General features: G+C 56.5%; 1 protein-coding gene and 1 long non-coding RNA gene across 11 annotated transcripts; one reads left to right on the top strand and one right to left on the bottom strand.

Annotated features, from left to right (window-relative positions):
* Positions 1-698: 698 nt before the first annotated feature.
* Positions 699-11117, top strand: ARRB2 (arrestin beta 2). 10 transcript variants are annotated; one of them, XM_035716387.2, is made up of 16 exons: positions 1379-1587; positions 2860-3002; positions 4476-4506; positions 5124-5184; positions 5297-5341; positions 5559-5845; positions 6043-6102; positions 6447-6514; positions 6660-6795; positions 6965-7049; positions 7233-7305; positions 7560-7697; positions 8515-8598; positions 8684-8763; positions 8871-8925; positions 9193-9666. In XM_035716387.2, the coding sequence occupies exons 6-16, from the start codon at positions 5762-5764 to the stop codon at positions 9284-9286; spliced, it is 957 nt and encodes a 318-aa protein (XP_035572280.1). In that variant the 5' UTR covers positions 1379-1587; positions 2860-3002; positions 4476-4506; positions 5124-5184; positions 5297-5341; positions 5559-5761; the 3' UTR covers positions 9287-9666. The 10 variants fall into 10 exon arrangements, with proteins under 10 accessions (XP_035572281.1, XP_035572280.1, XP_035572279.1 ...); XM_035716386.2 differs by lacking the exon at positions 2860-3002 and adding an exon at positions 10003-11117 and having other exon boundaries at positions 1460-1587; positions 5559-5755; positions 9193-9299; XM_049110125.1 differs by lacking the exon at positions 2860-3002 and adding an exon at positions 9905-11117 and having other exon boundaries at positions 1460-1587; positions 5559-5755; positions 9193-9299.
* Positions 11118-12235: 1118 nt separating this feature from the next.
* On the bottom strand, positions 12236-16903 carry LOC118354768 (uncharacterized). The gene is made up of 2 exons (XR_004815839.2): positions 16792-16903; positions 12236-15229 (listed from the first exon to the last, which is right to left on the bottom strand). It is a non-coding gene; the product is annotated as an uncharacterized LOC118354768 (long non-coding RNA).
* Positions 16904-17060: the final 157 nt, after the last annotated feature.

The raw sequence follows: 17060 nt of genomic DNA, 5'->3' as shown, positions 1-17060 counted from the left end.
AAAGGGATGAAGGGTGAGCTTAAGAGGTGGTGACAGAACTGCCTCTGTTTGAACGTTAAAGATTATCCCAGAGACTGTCATTTTTTGGCAAATGGAACAGTGGGGGGATAAATATGAAGTTAGTTCATTTGGGTGGGAAAGACGTGCAAGAAGGAGAAATACCTTAGCTCCTTAAGTCCAGAAATGTCAGGCACCCATCATCCTCTCCCCATCCCATCCACTCTGCCCTAGAAATGGCTCCTTCGCCTGGCCTCTCTTCTCCTCTTTAGTTTTAGCCTCGACAGCCTTGCCCCACTCTCTCCACCGTCCACATTGCCCAGGATTATCCTCCTGAAGGAGAAATCTCACTGTGCCATTCTTTAACTGGATCCACACATCCTGCTCCGCAGAAGACCTTGTCCCTTCACCTGCTATGCGGAATCCTTCACACCCTGTTCCAGTCCCCCTCTCCACCTCACCTCTCCTGCGGTGGAACCCCACAAACTCTTCGGAAGAGGACACGACTTGCCTTTCTGTGGCTTTGCAATACCTTTTCTCAACCTCTGGCCACCCTTAGAAATATTGTCCTCAAATGTCTCCTCTTCTGGACTGCGTACCCTCCCTCCGCCCTTGCCCCAGTTAAGCGCTGGTAGTTGCTTTGCCTTCTGGGTTATACCTCCACTTTAGTGTTCTTGGGATCATAAGACCTGTTTTATGTGTCTCCCAAAGTGTCCTAGAAAGCAGGGGCCCTGGGAATTCGTGTCTGTGTCCCTATCGCCTAGAACAGTGACTAACACGAAATAGGCATGGATGCATGGATAGATGGACGGATGCACACATAGACGGGAGCATAGGTGCATGGACGGATGCCGGCTGTGATGAGAGCAGATGGAAGAGATGGGTAGTCAGAGAACACAGGCAAGCAACCCTGCAGATGTGGGACAGACAGCAGAGGGAGCTGACACACCACAGTAAGGAAGCGGACGGACGAGCCGACGGAGGCTGAGAGCCTTGAGGTGAGCGGCGCGCGCGCCGGAGCGAGCATCACGCAGCTGGGGCTCCTCCCCCACGTGTGCATCCCCGCATCCTTCTCCCCACACCGCGCCGGGGCTCCTTCCTCCGCTTCCACCGCCCGCGTAGCCCCCACTGCCTCCGAGAAAGCAAACAAAGGGGAGGGGACCCCCGAGGCGCCCTGGCCGCAGGGAGCCAATCACCGGGCCCTCGCCCTCCCGGCGGGCGGGCACCTCGGTTCCGGGGAGCCCAATCGGTTCCCGCCGGGGGCGTGGAGGGGCGGAGAGATGGGCGGGCAGAGCGGGCACCGGGGACCGCGCGCGCCGGAGGGACCCCTTGGGAGCGCGGGGCGGGGCCGCGGCGGGGCGGGCACGGGGGCGGAGCCAGTCGGCGCGGCGCGCGCGGTCTGGGCTGACGCATCGGGCCCCGGTTCCCCCGGTTCGGAGGGGGCTCGAGGGGCGGGGGAGGGAGCGAGCGCGGAGGGCGCGCGTGCGCAGTGGCGCGGGGAGGAGCAGGCACCCGGCGGCAGGCGGGGAGGCTGCGAGCAGCCGCGAACCGGGCGGGCGCGCGCACCATGGGGGAGAAACCGGGCACCAGGTAAGGGAGGTGGGGCCCCGCGGCGGGACGTGGGCGGCGGCGCGGGGCGGGGGCCGGGGCGGTCCTGGGACCAGGACACCGGGGGAGAGGACCGGGGGGGCCGGGTCCCCGGGGGGACAGCCATCTGGGGCCGCGCGCGTCGGTCCTCGAGGATAATGAGGGGGACGCATGTGGGGCCCTTGCAGACGGCGAGGGCTGGAGGGGAGCAGGAAAGCGGCGTCTGGGTTCCCGCAGGGATGTGGGGGCCGGACAACCGAGTTCTCCGGTGTAGGCTGCGATGCAGGGGCGGAGGAAGGAGGAGCAGGTGGCCGCCCCGAGGGGTCGGGTATGGGAAGGCTGGATGCTGGGAGGGGATCCCCCCTAGACTCGTGCCGAGCTGCGGGAGAGCCTCCTGGCCAATACCCCACAGGCGGTCGGGCTGTCCCAAGGGCCAGGTGGCTCTGCTTCCAAACTTCTGCCTTCCCCCAGGTTGCTAGGAGCAACAGCTTCATCTTGGGGGAGCAGAGTGCATGACGACCCCCCACCTCCATTCGGGGCCTTACCCCTCTTCCCGGAGGTGAGGGGAGACAGTATCTGCCCTGGGCACGCCATCCACTCCCCGGATGTTTTCTGTGCAATCGAGGCTCCTTCCTTCCACTGATACCCTGAGTTCTCTTTTTTGGTCTCTAGCAAAATCCACTTCCTGTTGTGGGCCAACACCCCCAGGGGGATAGTGGGTGAATGCCTGAGTCCCTGGGGAGCAGGAGCAAAGGAGGAAAAGATTGGGGCACTATGCCTTTATCCAGAAGGCATCAGGAACTGGGCCCTGGTCCCCAGACGCCTCTTTTTCTGCAAAACATTATCCTATCAGCCCCACCGCTCCCCACCCATAGAATAGGAGAACCCAGGTTTCTGAGCCTCAAGTCGAGTCATATCAGAAAGAGATGATCAGAGGCAGGACTGCTGGCCTGGATTAGGGCTTATAACACCCCCAAGAAAGGGGAAGTTGCTGAGTTGAGGGAGGCCCCCAATTTCCGTTATGTGGTTCAGGGAGGAGGATGGATGGACCAGAGGGGTACTGCTGACTTGGCATAATTCCTGCCACCCCCATCTAATTCTGGGCCACAGGAAATGGAGAGAACGTCTGCTGCTTCCAGCCCCCTCACTAGGCACCTCTGGGCACCCCCACACTCTGCCTCCTTGGCCAGCTGAGGCTCCTAAGAGCAGGTCACCCTGCAGCTGCTCCGGGGCAGTTACCCCAAAACTATAGTCCAGTGACTTTCTTCCTAATAGGAGAAACCCTGGGAAAAAAGGAAAACTAGAAGCAAAAGGGAAAGAGAGCTGGATGAAGCCATAGCTGTTCGCCCCCAGCTTGGGACAAGAGGTGGTGCTCATTGTAGCTGCCATCATTACCAACGTTTACTCTGCTTCATTAGGTTGGGATACCTGGGGACCCCCATACCCTTTGCCTCATGACCTTTGGACAGCCTGGCCTTCTGGGAAGAAGCAGCAAGTGAAGTTGTTAGAGCAGAACTGGTGGGGAGCGGGGGGCGGGGGGGGGGGGGCGGCTGGAGGAAGGATGGCCTAGTTGGCAGGACCTCACTGTCTACTATCCGAGGACTCTGCCCTGTGATGGCCACTGAGGTATAGCGGATTGGGATGGGGAAGGTCCGACCTGCAGGTGGCCAGAACATAGGGGTCACCAGACACTTGCCTACCCTCTCAGCAGTGGGTAGAGCCCAAGCTGAGATTGTTTCAGCTCCAAGGCTGGGTGTTGGGGCAGGGAGTGAGGGCAGGGAGCTCTGGCAATTAAACAAGTTTAATGCCGATTGCAGAGACAGGAGAATATGAAGTTTTAGCGATAAAGAGCATGGGCTCAGAGCCACATTGCCTCTGGTCATCTGAGTCCCACCATTTACACCCTCTGGGGTCTTATGCTCAATCCTTCAGTCCTCCATGCCTTGGTTCCCTCACTTGGAAACTAGGAACATTGGGACCTCCGTCATTGGGTCGCTAAGAATATTAAATGAGATAATACACACGAAGCTCTTAAAACAGTGCTGAGCACGGGGCATTCACCCAACAAATGCCAGCCAATGTCATCATCTCTATCGTCCGGTTGCATGGCAGTGGCAGCCCGCCCCCAGGCAGTGTGCTGGGGGTGCTTAACTGAATAAAGCTTCTAATGAAGCATCGTCTACCTAGTGAGGCAGATGTTCAGATGATCCACAGCTCACAGCCTGTGCATGTTGTCACACCACCAGGAAAACACGAGGCAGTGTAACAGGAACACCCCTTCCTCCCCCAAAAAAGGAGTAACCAGGGTCCGGGCTGGATTTGCTTTCTAAAGGAGGTGATATCTGAGCTCAGCCTTCAAAGACAAGGAGGCTCGGAGGCCGCTGGGATCAGGGATGGGGACAGTTGGAGGTTAATGGAGTAGGGTCACACGTAAGTAGTGCCTACAAGTAGAAACCATTTCAGGGGCAAAAGCAGGGCCATTGCCTTTCTGGGTACTCCAGCCATCTTTGGAGCTGGAGACCGGAGAAGATGGAAGCAGGGCCAGGTCTGAGACAGACACTCCTACAACCTGCCCATTCAGGCCCCCTGGGGGGTGGGGGTTGCACTCAGAAGAGCCTGGGTGGTTCCTGCCATTGCCGTAGGAGGAGGGGAGCTAGTAAGGGTGGAACGGGGCCAGGGGGCAGGGGTGCCCTTGCTGTGTTGGGAATATTGAGGACCTGTGGTGTCCTTCCTCTGGGAAGAAGTGGGAGGGGTAGGGCTGGCAAGGCCCCACAGGCTGCAGACAGAACCCGGGGTGAGCCCTGCCATTCAGGGCAGCATGGGGGTCCCCGGTGTGGGGGTCCCTGCCGAGTCTGAGGGACGCAGTGGGGTTTCCCTTTCTGTTTTGTTAGGGTCTTCAAGAAGTCAAGCCCTAACTGCAAGGTGAGTCTCCCAGGCTGCTTTTCCTCTCTGGGCCCCTGCAAGGCCCAGCCTGCCCCTAGCCAATCCCCAACCCCTGGCTCCCCACTTCCTGTGACAGCTAAGAGCTGACTTCCTTCCCTCCTGAAGCCCCTTGCCACAAAGGCCGCTCAACCTGAGCCAGCCACGGGGCTGGGTGGGGAAGGTCTGTGTCCCTCGGCAAGATGCAGGGGGAGGGGCCAGGAGCCCTAGGCTGTACCCCTTTGAGGAGCCAGCTTTCCCAGGGCTGGGAAGGGTCAGCAGCTCCCCAGGCTATGGCCTGCGTCTCCCAGAGCCCCTGGAGGGGAGCCAGCAAGGCCATACCCTGCTCTCTAGCTGACCTACCTGTGGCCTGTCCCACCACTACCCCGCCCCACCACTCATACACACTTCACACTTGCCTGACTTATGGGCAGAGGTGTGAAGAGCTTCAAGGTTGGGGACCCTGGGAAACTCCACTGTTCTGCCCTTCTGAGCCCGCTGGGAGGAGACCCCAAGGATACTTCAGCCTGGAAGGACTAGGGGCAGGGCAGGCACCCTGAAGGGCTCTGATGCCCCTCAACCTCCCACCCTATCTTCCCTGTGCCCCTCTGTACCCTTAGCTCACTGTGTACTTGGGCAAGCGGGACTTTGTGGATCACCTGGACAAAGTAGATCCTGTGGGTAAGTGTGCCCAGAAAGCAGCAGCAGGTGCCCTGGGAGGAGGAGAGGCTCCTGGGCCCAGGGATAGTGGGGAGGCCCTGGCAGGAAACGAGCTCATGTGTTCCCCTCCCAGATGGCGTGGTGCTCGTGGACCCAGACTACTTGAAGGATCGCAAAGGTACTGGCCAGGTGGAGGGGGCCTGGGGAGGTGGGGTGCGCTGGCACTGACACGACCCCGGGGACATGGAGGGCCAATCCCAGACATGGAGAGTCGACTCCAGGGACACAGAGGGCAGGGACAGAAGGGGAAGTGGGTTTGGGCAGCTTTGATGCTGCTAGGGGCCGGGGGGCTGGGGCTAAGGGTCCTGACCGCCCCCCCTTGCCCTCCCTCTTAGTGTTTGTGACCCTCACCTGCGCCTTCCGCTATGGCCGCGAGGACCTGGATGTGCTGGGCCTGTCCTTCCGCAAAGACCTGTTCATTGCCACCTACCAGGCCTTCCCCCCCGGGCCCAACCCACCCCAGCCCCCCACTCGCCTGCAGGACCGGCTGCTGAGGAAGCTGGGCCAGCATGCCCACCCATTTTTCTTCACAGTGAGGATGCTCCTCACCCTGTACAGGGCAAGGGGTCTAGGGCTGAGCTTGGGGGGTGGGCACCTGTCACAGATGGATCTGGAAGAAACAGTGAGGACCCCCCTGCCCTGTCACTTCAGGGTCACCCAGCACCCTTGTCTCTGCATCCTCCCTGGGGTCCCCCCTTCCTTCTTCCTCTCTCACCCCCCCCCCCGCCTCCTTTTCCAGACTCTTAGTTGGGATTGGGAGAAATTTTGGTGGGGGGGGCTCTTGGGAAGAACTGAAGCCTCCCCTTGCCTCCACCACAGATACCCCAGAACCTGCCCTGCTCTGTCACCCTGCAGCCGGGCCCAGAGGACACGGGGAAGGTAGGGCAGGGATGGCTCTGAGGGCTCAGGACAGCACAGGGCCCAGCGGGAGCTGGGGATACCCCGGGAAGGGGCTGTTGGGGAGCAGCCTGGGCAGGACAGGGGATCCTGGACCCCGGGGCCGGGGGTGACCTTGCACAGACAGGAACAGTGCCCTGCCCAGTAGACTGGGTGTCGGGGGCAGGGGCAGAGGACGGAGCCCCCAGCCCTGTGTGCCTCACACCAGACTGCAATGGGGCAAGAACCCCCCACCCCCACCCCCGAGGCAAGGCGAGGGAAGAGGGAAGGAAGGGTGTGGTGGTGTCAGGAGCCTTGTGTAAGATGTGACCTTTTCTCCCTCCCAGGCCTGTGGAGTAGACTTTGAGATCCGAGCCTTCTGTGCCAAATCTCTAGAAGAGAAAAGCCACAAAAGGTGAGGGGATGTGAGCTCCCCTGTGGTCTGACCCTTCCCTCCCCGCTCCCCGGAGCCCCAGGCACCCCCGCCCCTCCATCAGACCAGCAGTGGGGGTCTGGGTATCTAAGGACCGGCCCCTCCCTCCCCTCCTCCCCACCCCCAGGAACTCTGTGCGGCTGGTGATTCGAAAGGTGCAATTTGCCCCGGAGAAACCCGGCCCCCAGCCATCAGCAGAAACCACACGCCACTTCCTCATGTCTGACCGGTCCCTGCATCTAGAGGCTTCCCTGGACAAAGAGGTGGGGTGCAGGAGGGTGGCACAGGTGCCGCAGCGTGCATAGCCCCCTGGCCGAGGCCTGAAGCTGGCTGCCAGGACCCCGGGTGTCTGTGTGTGGGGCAGGCGGGAGGAACGCTGATCATGAGGCTGGTGCCAGCAGACAGCACTAACTGGACCCTTCCCCTCAAAAGCTGTACTACCACGGGGAGCCCCTCAACGTCAACGTCCACGTCACCAACAACTCCACCAAGACCATCAAGAAAATCAAAGTCTCCGGTAAGCGGGGTGACAGAAGGGGAATTGAGGGGGGTTTTGGGGGTGCCCATGTGGCTCCTGGTCATGTTGGCCCCAGGGACACACCCCAGAATTAGATGCAGCCTGGGGTGGTGGGGGTGGGTCCCAGCGGGGCAGCAGCCTGAGCTTCCTGCACGGCTGCTTCACCACCCCCTCACCCCACAGTGAGACAGTATGCTGACATCTGCCTCTTCAGCACTGCCCAGTATAAGTGTCCTGTGGCTCAGATCGAACAAGAGTGAGTAGCAGGATGGCCAGAGCCCCACCTTAGGGCAGGACCATAGGCAGGGGTGGGGGGTGATGGGGTGAGGATGGAATGAACCCACTCTACCTACAAGGAAGGGGATTCCCTCCATCAGCAGGTGGCTCTGAGCACATCCTACTCCTCATACCTGCAGCCCAAACACAAAAGGGTGGGTGGTAGTGGAGAAGCCGCTGGGGGTGGGCATCTGGCCCCTCCTAGAGCCTCGTTCTCTTGCTCCCACCCCCCAGTGACCAGGTGTCACCCAGTTCCACATTCTGCAAGGTGTACACCATCACCCCGCTGCTCAGTGACAACCGGGAGAAGCGCGGTCTTGCCCTGGACGGGAAGCTCAAGCATGAAGACACCAACTTGGCCTCCAGCACCATGTGAGACCAGGCTGGGTGGGGGCGGGGGTGTGGGTGGGGTTTGGGGCGTCCCCCCTCTGCAGCCTAGGGCGTACATGCCCCTTCAGGGCCGGCTGCGTGTCAGGCTGTGTCCTGGGTGCCGGGGCTTGATCGGGGAACAGAGCAGGTGGAGCTTCTAGGCAGGGAAGACAGATAAGGGATGAGTGCTGAGAAGCAGCAGGTTAGAGATGGGAGATAGTAGGGGGCAGGGAGCGGGCAGGGTGCAGCCACTGTAAATAAAGTGGCTGGGGGAGGCATGAATTCTGAGTGGGGACCCAGAGTAAGTAGGTCACGTGGACACACAAGGAAAGCTCGTTGTGGGCAGAGGGATCTGCAAGCACAGAGACTTAGAGGTGGCCCAGGCCCAGCCAAGTAGAGAGGCATGGTGCCAGTGTGCCTGTGGGCAGGAGTGTCAGGCCTGGGCCCCCCCATCCCCACCGGTGCCATCATGCACAGTGCACACAGCAGAGTGCATACAGCAGGCCCGAGGCCCACGTGGAGGCCCAACCTCCAGAAAGCAGGGGGTGTGGCTGGGGGAGTTGAAAGCAAGACGGTGCAGGGCCCTGGGGTCACAAGGATGTCTGCTTTTATGAGACATGAGAAGCCACAAGCTGGTCCTGCGGAGAGGGGTGCACTGGGGTGCTCGGCTGGGAGAACAGCATAGCCTGCGCTGCTGGCTGGAGCACTGGGGTTGGGGGTCGGGGGTCAAGGGTCAGCCACCCAGAACCTGACAGGAGCCCTCAGGGGTGGGTGAGGGCATAGGCAGTGGGCTGCAGTCTAGCTCCTCCCCTGATTGCAGCGTGAAGGAGGGGGCCAACAAGGAGGTGCTGGGTATCCTGGTGTCCTACAGGGTCAAGGTGAAGCTGGTGGTGTCTCGAGGCGGGTGAGTGTGGTGGGGGAACTGTGGGGGGTGTGGTGGCCTGCCCGGGGCGTGGGAGTGTTGGCCCTTCATGCTGTCCCCCCTCCAGGGACGTCTCTGTGGAGCTGCCGTTTGTCCTCATGCACCCCAAGCCCCACGACCACATCACCCTCCCCAGGCTCCAGACAGGTAAGCACGACGCTCCCCCACCCCCAGCCAGAAGAGCACCCCCCCAGCTGGGGGAGCACAGCTGGTCCTTCCAGCACCCACCCACCCCTTCCCTCTCCTCACCTCAGCTGCTCCTGACACAGACGCCCCTGTGGACACCAACCTCATTGAATTTGATACCAAGTAAGAGACCCCCCCACACTTTGTGACCTTTGAGCTCTGGACAGGGAATCCCCTCAGCCCTCACACCTGCCCTCACCCTCCTCTCCTCCCCCGGGGCACCAGATCCAGACCATTAGCATCCCTCAGGAGGCTGCCTGTCCTGTCCCTTCTTGCCCCCGCACCCAGCCAGGCTGCTGACCGCCCCCTGGCTCCGGGAGGGGCGCAGGGCGCCCAGAGGGGTTCTGGAGCCCTCACTTATTCCCTCCTGTCCATCCGCCCAATGTCAAGCTACGCCACGGACGATGATATCGTGTTCGAGGACTTTGCCCGGCTTCGGCTGAAGGGGATGAAGGATGAGGACTACGAGGACCAGTTCTGCTAGGAGGAGGGCTCAGGTGCTGCTGGGAGAGGGGGGTCCCCGCCTCTGCCCTCCCTCCACGCAGCAGCCTCCCCACCCCCCCAGCTGCCCCCAGACATGCACTGGACCCATCTCCGTGGAACGTGGGCATTACTTTTTCAACTCCAGCTGTGCCTCCCCAACTAACCAACCCCCCCCAGTGGGTGGCAGGCTGTGTTCACACCTACGTTTGTGGAGGGGGCTGCGAAAGAGACAGGAGGGAAGGTGGGGAGAAGGAAGCCCCATGTGCACCGTCACAGCAACAGCTTCCCTTCCCTTCCAGAGGACACCCTTCTGGGGGGGCAAGGCCACTTCTTTGTTTCTGAGCATAAAGAAGAAAATAAACCTTGGAATAGGCACGCGCATCCATGTCTCCTGTGCGGTGCTTGAGGAGCGGACAGTTGCTCATCTGCGGCTGTTCCCTTGGGGCTGAGTGCCCGGCAGGGGGAAGGACAGTGGGCCACCGGGCCCACAGGCTGGCCGTTGGTATCCCAACGCACAGGCTGTCTGTGTGGTCTAGGGGAACCCGGAAATGGAGTTCGCCCAGTCCACACTCCAGGGTGTGGCCTGCTAAAGCCACGGTGTCCCCGTGTGCATTTGCAGGGGAAACAGGAAGGCACAGCACTGTCCCTGGGAGCTGGGCAGGGCGGACACATGCGACCCGGTGGTGACCTGCCATGGCCGTGTGCCTGTGTTCACAGTGCCTTATGGATGCTGCAGCCACCCGATCCCGGGGCTTACTGGATGGAACCCGCGTGACATCCTGTGGGGCCTGGTGTCATCATTTCTGCCATGGAAGCCAAGGCTTGGGGCGCCTGGGGGCGCTCAGTCTGTGAAACAGCTGCCGTTGGCTCAGGTCATGAGCCAGGGTCCTGGGATCGAGCCCCACATCAGGCTCCCCACTGGATGGGCAGCCTGCTTCTCCCTCTTCAACACTTGTGCTCTCCTGCTCTCCCTCTCTCTTAAATAAATATTAAAAAAAAAAAAAAAAAAAAAGCAGCAGCAGCAGCAGCCCAGGCTCTGGGCAGCCCCAGGGAGTCACACCACTGAGAGCAAGTCCCAGAAGCAGCACCCTACCACCCTCCCCTGACATTCCTCAGGCACTCTCTAAACCCCAGGCTGGGCCAAGGGGGTGAGCGACACCCCACTGCCCTGCTCACCCCCCCAACCCACCCCCTCTCCCACCTCCCAGCCTTTCTCTCCTGATTCTCGTAAGGCTCATTCAGCCACTCTGCCAACAGCCTCGCTGCCGAGTCCCTGTGATGTGCCAGGTGCAGCAGAGGGATATGTGGTGGTGACCAAAGCCACCATTCACCACCCTTCTCTAGTGACTTAATTACAGGATCCATGCTCCAGAGGGGACATGCAGGAGCAATGAGAATACACGACCTACTGGAGAGCTCTGACCAAGCCTGGGGTTTGGGAAGGATCTCCCCAGAGGGAGGGAGCACCCTTTGCACAGAGAACCGGCAGACGAGCACAGGTTGGAACATTCTGGGCACTGCCAGCATTGCAGTAATTCCCGTGAGCCTGCTCCTTGACCTCTGCACTCCCAGCCCCTGGAGCTCAGCACTGCTTTGGGTGAACCCTCAGGGAGACACCATAAAGACGCACAGCCCAAGCTCTACCTCCTTCCGATCCCCTGGGGTCAGGAAGATCCACCAGTCTGCACCTCGAATTAGCACACAACTTGAGAAACAATGTCTTTTTTTTTTTTTTTTTAGCTTTTTATGCTTTTAATGTTTTTATGAAGGTCAAACATGCACAGGGCATGAAGAAAGAAATCCAAACTGCCTACAATAAACAGTGAAAAGAAGGCTCCCTCCTGCCTCCCATTCGTCATTCCCAGAGGCAACCACTATCAGCAGTCCCTGGAGTAGTCTCCCAAAGATATTGTTTGTTTTAAAGATTTTATTTATTTATTCATGAGAGACGCAGAGAGAGAGACGCAGAGACACAGACAAGGGAGAAGCAGGCTCCCTGTGGGGAGCCCGATGAGGGACTCAATCCCAGGACCCCGGGGTCATGCCCTGAGCCGAAGGCAGATGCTCACCCGCTGAGCCACCCAGGGGTCCCTGGATGTCATTTATTTTTACCAGTCTCCTGCCGACACACACGAAGTGAAGGAGGTCAGCTCTTCCATGAATGCAGGCACCAGTACAATAAGGATCCCCCAAGATAGGTCTTTTTTGCACACGTGAGCTGGGTCTATAGGACAAGCTCTTACAAGCAGACTTGCTGGGTCAGACAGTGAGACAGAATCTTTAGGATCCTGCCAATCAAGCAGGTGAAATATGGTATCATCTGAGTTTTAATTTGCATTTGATTATAAGTGAAAATAAAACCTGATTTATCAAAAAAAAAAAGGAGGGACACCTGGGTGGCTCAGTGGTTGAGCACTTTGGCTAAGATCGTGCCTTTGGCTCAGATCATGATCCTGGGGTCCTGGGATCGAGTCCCACATCAGGCTCCCCACAGGGAGCCTGCTTCTCCCTCTGTCTGCATCTCTGCCTCTCTCTGTGTGTGTCTCTCATGAATAAATAAATTTTTTTTGTTTTTTTTTTAATAAATAAATCTTTAAAAAAAAACAAACCTGATTTATCGGGGTACCTTTTTTTTTTAATGTATTCTCAGTGCTCTTTATACACTAAAGAAATGAGCTCTTTGTCATATATTTTGCAAATATTTTTCCTGGTTTGTCATTGTCTTTTTTTGTTTGTTTGTTTTATTTATTTATGATAGTCACAGAGAGAGAGAGAGAGAGAGAGGCAGAGACATAGGCAGAGGGAGAAGCAGGCTCCATGCACCGGGAGCCCAATGTGGGATTCGATCCCGGGTCTCCAGGATCGCACCCTGGGCCAAAGGCAGGCGCCAAACCGCTGCACCACCCAGGGATCCCTGTCATTGTCTTTTGAATTTGTTTCTAGGTTCGTATTTTTGGGTGCTTTTTTTTTTTTTTTTTTTGGTTTAATATGGAGGTAAAATTCACATAACATAAAATTAACCATCTTAAACTGTACAGTTTAGTAGTTTAATGGCATTTAATACATCCACAATGTTGCTAAGCCATCACCTCTAGTTGCAAAGCATTTTGCTCTTGATATTTTTTTAAAGACTATTTATTTATTTGAAAGAGAGAGAGAGAGCACACAAGCAGGGGGAGGGATAGAGGGAGAGGGAGAAGCAGATCCCCACTAAACAGGGAGCCTGACATAGGACTCGATCCCAGGACCCAGGGATCATCACCTGAGCTGAAGGCAGATACTTAACCGACCCAGGTGCCCCGTTTCCGATATTTTTAATAATTCACTTTTTAAACTTTAAGGTACACAATCACAGTCACTTTTTTCAAAGTTTTTTTTTAAGATTTTATTTATTTGAGAGAGAGGACGCACAAGCGGGGAGAAGAGCAGAGGGAGAGAGAGAAGCAGGCTCCCCACTGAGCAGGGAGTCCAATGCAGGACTTGATCCCAAGACCCCTGGATCATGACCTGAGCCAAAGGGAGATGCTTAATCGACCCAGGTGCCTCTGCTCCTGATATTTTTCATAATTCACTTTTTAAGTTTTAAGGTAGACAATCACAATCACTCTTTTAACGGCTTCTTGGAGTATTTTTTTCTCCAAGCTCTTGGCCCTTCTGTTCCCTCGCAATCTGGCGCTTCTTTTTCCTTCCAGACTGAACTTGGAGCCCGCCCTACCCAATGCAACCCCATCCGCTAGCTCAACTGCTCCTCCTGACAAACACCTGCTGTCAACCCCCAGCCCAGGCTCCGTCCCATTGCCCCCAGCCCACACCGCTCCAGCACAGGGCTAGCGAGTGCCGCCAGACTAAAACCACGGAATGCAACTGCACATAGCACACATTAGTTCACTCAACAAATACTTCTTGATACATCTGAGGTGCCAACCCCGTGCTGGGCGCTTGGAGACACGTTTGGGGCCACTGCCAACATACAGTCAGCTGGGCCCTTGATTCCCCAATGAGCCTCTGTCCCTCCCTACACTCCTGGTCACCTCCCTCACTACATATTCCCAACCTTCCTCACACTCACGGTGATTTCTGAGCCTCACAGAGATCAGGCTGCCAGGGATGGTGATGTACAAACACCTGCATGGATCTGGGTTCTCTACAACCAAGGCCAAGCCGCCTTCTCCTATTCAGAGCTCCCTCCTCCACCTCAGCTCAGACCTGTCCCCTCCTACCTCCTCTGAGACCTCAATTCATCAAACCACGCCCCCGACTTTGACCTCTACCTCCTTCTCTCTACTCGTTCTTCCTCCACAGCATGTAAACCCACACAAGTCTCTTCTGTCCAAGGAAGGAAGGAAACCAAACAGAAGACACTCCTCCACTCTCGGGCCTCTTCCTCATGAAGTAAATCTCTATCCATTTCTTCTCCACCGTTTCACCGTTTCAGAGTTGTCTACGCACAGAGTTGAAGGAGCCAGGGACAGTCACAAGGCCTATAGCCTATCCCTCTCCAGCTCACTTCTCCGTAGAGGCAACCATTTTCACCTCCTTTGGATGCTTCTTCTGGTATTTACCTCCATGCCCCTGAACAACAATGTTCCAGATTTTTGTTCTAAGCATCCCCAGCGCCCCACCATTCAAGCTGAAGACTGAGTCCCTTCTGCCCCTCTCTGCCACAGTGGAACACGCACCATCCTGCCCCAGCATCCCATGCTCCCAAGAAAGTTGTATCAATGGGGGGTGAGGTCAATATTCAATATTTGCACTTTGCTGCCTACACATGACATATCCAGTTGTCACGCGGTATATGGATGACCTCTTGCACAAGGCCATCTTCCCTGAATAGCTGTCATTTTAGGAATCTGCTTATTCCCTGAGTTGCTCACTAATTCTGCCCTGTACTCTTCTCTGAAAGTCTATATATCCTCTCTATACCCTCAAAACGAAACAGATGTTCATCACTTACGTCTCTGTAAAGCTATCTCTCCAGAAGCCTTCTAGAACCACCCCATTCTGAACTGGGTGCTCCTCCTGCCTGCCACACTGGCGCGGCCTTCACCTGGTGTTCTCTCATTCGTCCCTTGCAGTGTTGAAGGCCTTACTCAGATTCTGTATCCTACATCTTCCTCTTCTGGGTCTACTCCTAGTAACCTCCTGAGAAAGGGAACTTGAGAGAGAAATCTGAGACCTCTGTACGTATCAAAATGTCTTTATTCCACCTCCATCTTAGCTGTTGTGAGAGTCCACGTCTCCCCTAAAATCTCTTCTTCCACGGCGCAAGACCAGGAGCTGGCCACCTAGGTAAAGACTGGGTTTCCTAGAACCCCAGAGTTGGGTGAGACCATATGACTGTTTCCTTCCATGGAATGAGAGTAGAAATTATCTGGGGGACACCTGGGTGGCTCAGTGGTTGAGCACCTGCCTTTGGCTCAGGGTGTGATCCTGCAGTCTCAGGATCGAGTCCCACATCAGGCTTCCTGCTTGGAGCCTGCTTCTCCCTCTGCCTACATCTCTGCCTCTCTCTTCTGTGTCTCTCATGAATAAATAAATAAAATCTTAAAAAAAAAAAAAAAAAGAAATTATCTGGGCCACTTCCTGGTCACCTGAGCCAGGTGAGCCTCCTCCACATTTCCTCTTCATCCTTGCCGCCGCCTGCCTCTGACCCAGGAATGGTAGCAACCCAGTTTTGACAGGACGGACAGCACTGCCCCAGAGCAGCGGTCTTCAGATTTCACTGTGCAGACAGATCACCTGAGGATCTTCAAACACAGATACTGATTCAGAAGATGTGCTTGGGGCCTGCGACTCTGTAGTTCTAGTGAGCTTCTAGGTAATGTCAATGCTGCTGGCCTGCAGACCACACTCTTGAGTACAAGACCCTACAGGCTGGCAAAGCTGCACTTTTAGCCTTGATCTTCGTATGACCTGTGGAACATGCTGAACTACCCACACTGGGCTGTTTTTTGGGAAAAAAAAAAAAATTAAGTTCTATGTTATTGAATCATTGCATTTTTAGCCTTCATCCTAGCACCACTGGGGTATAGAATTCCAGATTAGAACAACTTAGTAAATAAACTTTCATTTAATACCTATTTTCTCGTTTTAGTTCTAAGCTTTTTTTTTTTTTTTTTTTTAATTAATTTAAGTAATCTCTACACCCAACATGGGGCTTGAACTCACTACCCGGAGATCAAGAGTCACATGCCCTTCTGACTGGGCCAGCCAGCTACCCCTAATCTCTGTTTTCAATACAACTGTGCCCAGTGGGGCAGGGGCAGGTGGGGAGGGCCTTCCATGCCAAAGGCCCTGTTTTCCACCTTCAACAACAACAACAACAAAACCTCCAGTATTTGATGGGTTGGAGCTGAGTGGTTGTACAGAGATATATACAGCAAAGGAGAAAATCTGGGGAAGGGGTATCTATTTCAAATAATCCTCCTCATTTTAGTATCACCTACATCCCAGTTGTACACGATGCCACTAAATTAAGAGTAAATCATGTTGCTTTGAAGCTTTCTCCACTGCTGGCTTAATGACCACTTCACTGCTAAATCAGTCACCACTTTCCCTCTGTCTTCCAGCTTCTACTTAATTTTGCTATTAATTCCTATCCCTGGAACACCTGGGTTGCTCAGTGGTTGGCCATCTGCCTTTGGCTCAGGTTGTGATCCCAGGACTGGAGATGGAGTCCCACATCGGGCTCCTTACAGGGGGCCTGCTTCTCCTCCCTCTGCCTGTGTGTCTCTGCCTCTCTTTCTGTGTCTCTCATAGATAAATAAATAAAATATTTTTTAAAAATTCCTCTCTCTCTCTGACCCCTTAATAAAAATTCCCTTGCTGTTACTTTATTAGGATTTTAAAAAGGAGTGAAGTTCCATGCGAGGTCCCTCACACTGAACTCAAAGTCTCCATTCATCTTGCTATCCCTGAGCCAACCAGCTTCATTCCCAATCTTCCAGAGGCTGTCCCCCTCCCCCGCCAAAGGTACACCTGGCCATAACACACTTCTTGTTATGAAGATCCTTCAAGGGTTCCCAAGGGCTTCGGGAGCAAAGTCCAAATGACTTAGCTGGGAAGCCCCTTGCTGATCTGGCTCCAACTCCATCAAGCCGCTGCCACATTGCACTGGCGGCTCCCGTCAAACTGGCTCCCTGGCTGCACCGGCGCTGCACCAGGCACCCCCTTCCTCAGCACCATGCACCCGCTGGGGCCGACCCCCTCTTCCACTGCAGCCTCTCGTCCACCTGATGATCCCTAAGCTCGTCTCCAGCAACGCTTATCCCCTCCACCCCCGCTCCAATCCTCTCTCTGGGCTCCCGGAGGGCCACCTCGCTGTCACGTGACAGTCCATCCCATTCATCCCGCAGCCCCAGACCCCACCTGTACCAGGCAACCAGAAAGGGAAAGGGGGAAGGCTGAAAGGAGCCAGCTCCTGTGAACAAGCTGCAAAGCCTGGGTGTCAGCGGGGCTCCCGCCCGCGGGGGCAATCGCTGGGGCGATGAACAAGGCGACACTCACCGGGTCAGGCCTCCCCAGGCCCCGACGGACGGCGGAGCGGGCCGGGCAAGCAGAGCATCCCAGAGCTCCCACCATCATCCCCCAGCACCAGCAGCCGCGCGGGCGCTTCTCGTAGAAGAAACCAAATACAGACGCGCCCCCACCCGCCACCCCCGCTCCGGGAATGTCGCGAAGGCTGCGGGCTGAGGGACCTCGGGCGGGGAAGCCAGGCTTCACGACCGCCTCTTACCACAGTTGGTCGCGAGGTGGCGGTGGCGGTGGCGGCGCAA

The sequence above is a fragment of the Canis lupus genome, chromosome 5, assembly GCF_003254725.2.
Source record: "Canis lupus dingo isolate Sandy chromosome 5, ASM325472v2, whole genome shotgun sequence".
NCBI classification, from domain to species: Eukaryota; Metazoa; Chordata; class Mammalia; order Carnivora; family Canidae; genus Canis; species Canis lupus.
Note: the sequence above shows the minus strand (reverse complement) of the source record. Positions and strands in the feature narration are given on the sequence as shown.

Bases quoted from the DNA above. Each gene is read 5' to 3' on its own strand.
- ARRB2 (XM_025428671.3), top strand. From the start codon at position 1,565: ATGGGGGAGAAACCGGGCACCAG. The intron at 5,846-6,042 runs GTGAGGACCCCC...CCTCCACCACAG, and splicing joins AGATGGATCTGGAAGAAACA to ATACCCCAGAACCTGCCCTG. The intron at 7,698-8,514 runs GTGAGACCAGGC...CCCTGATTGCAG, and splicing joins AACTTGGCCTCCAGCACCAT to CGTGAAGGAGGGGGCCAACA.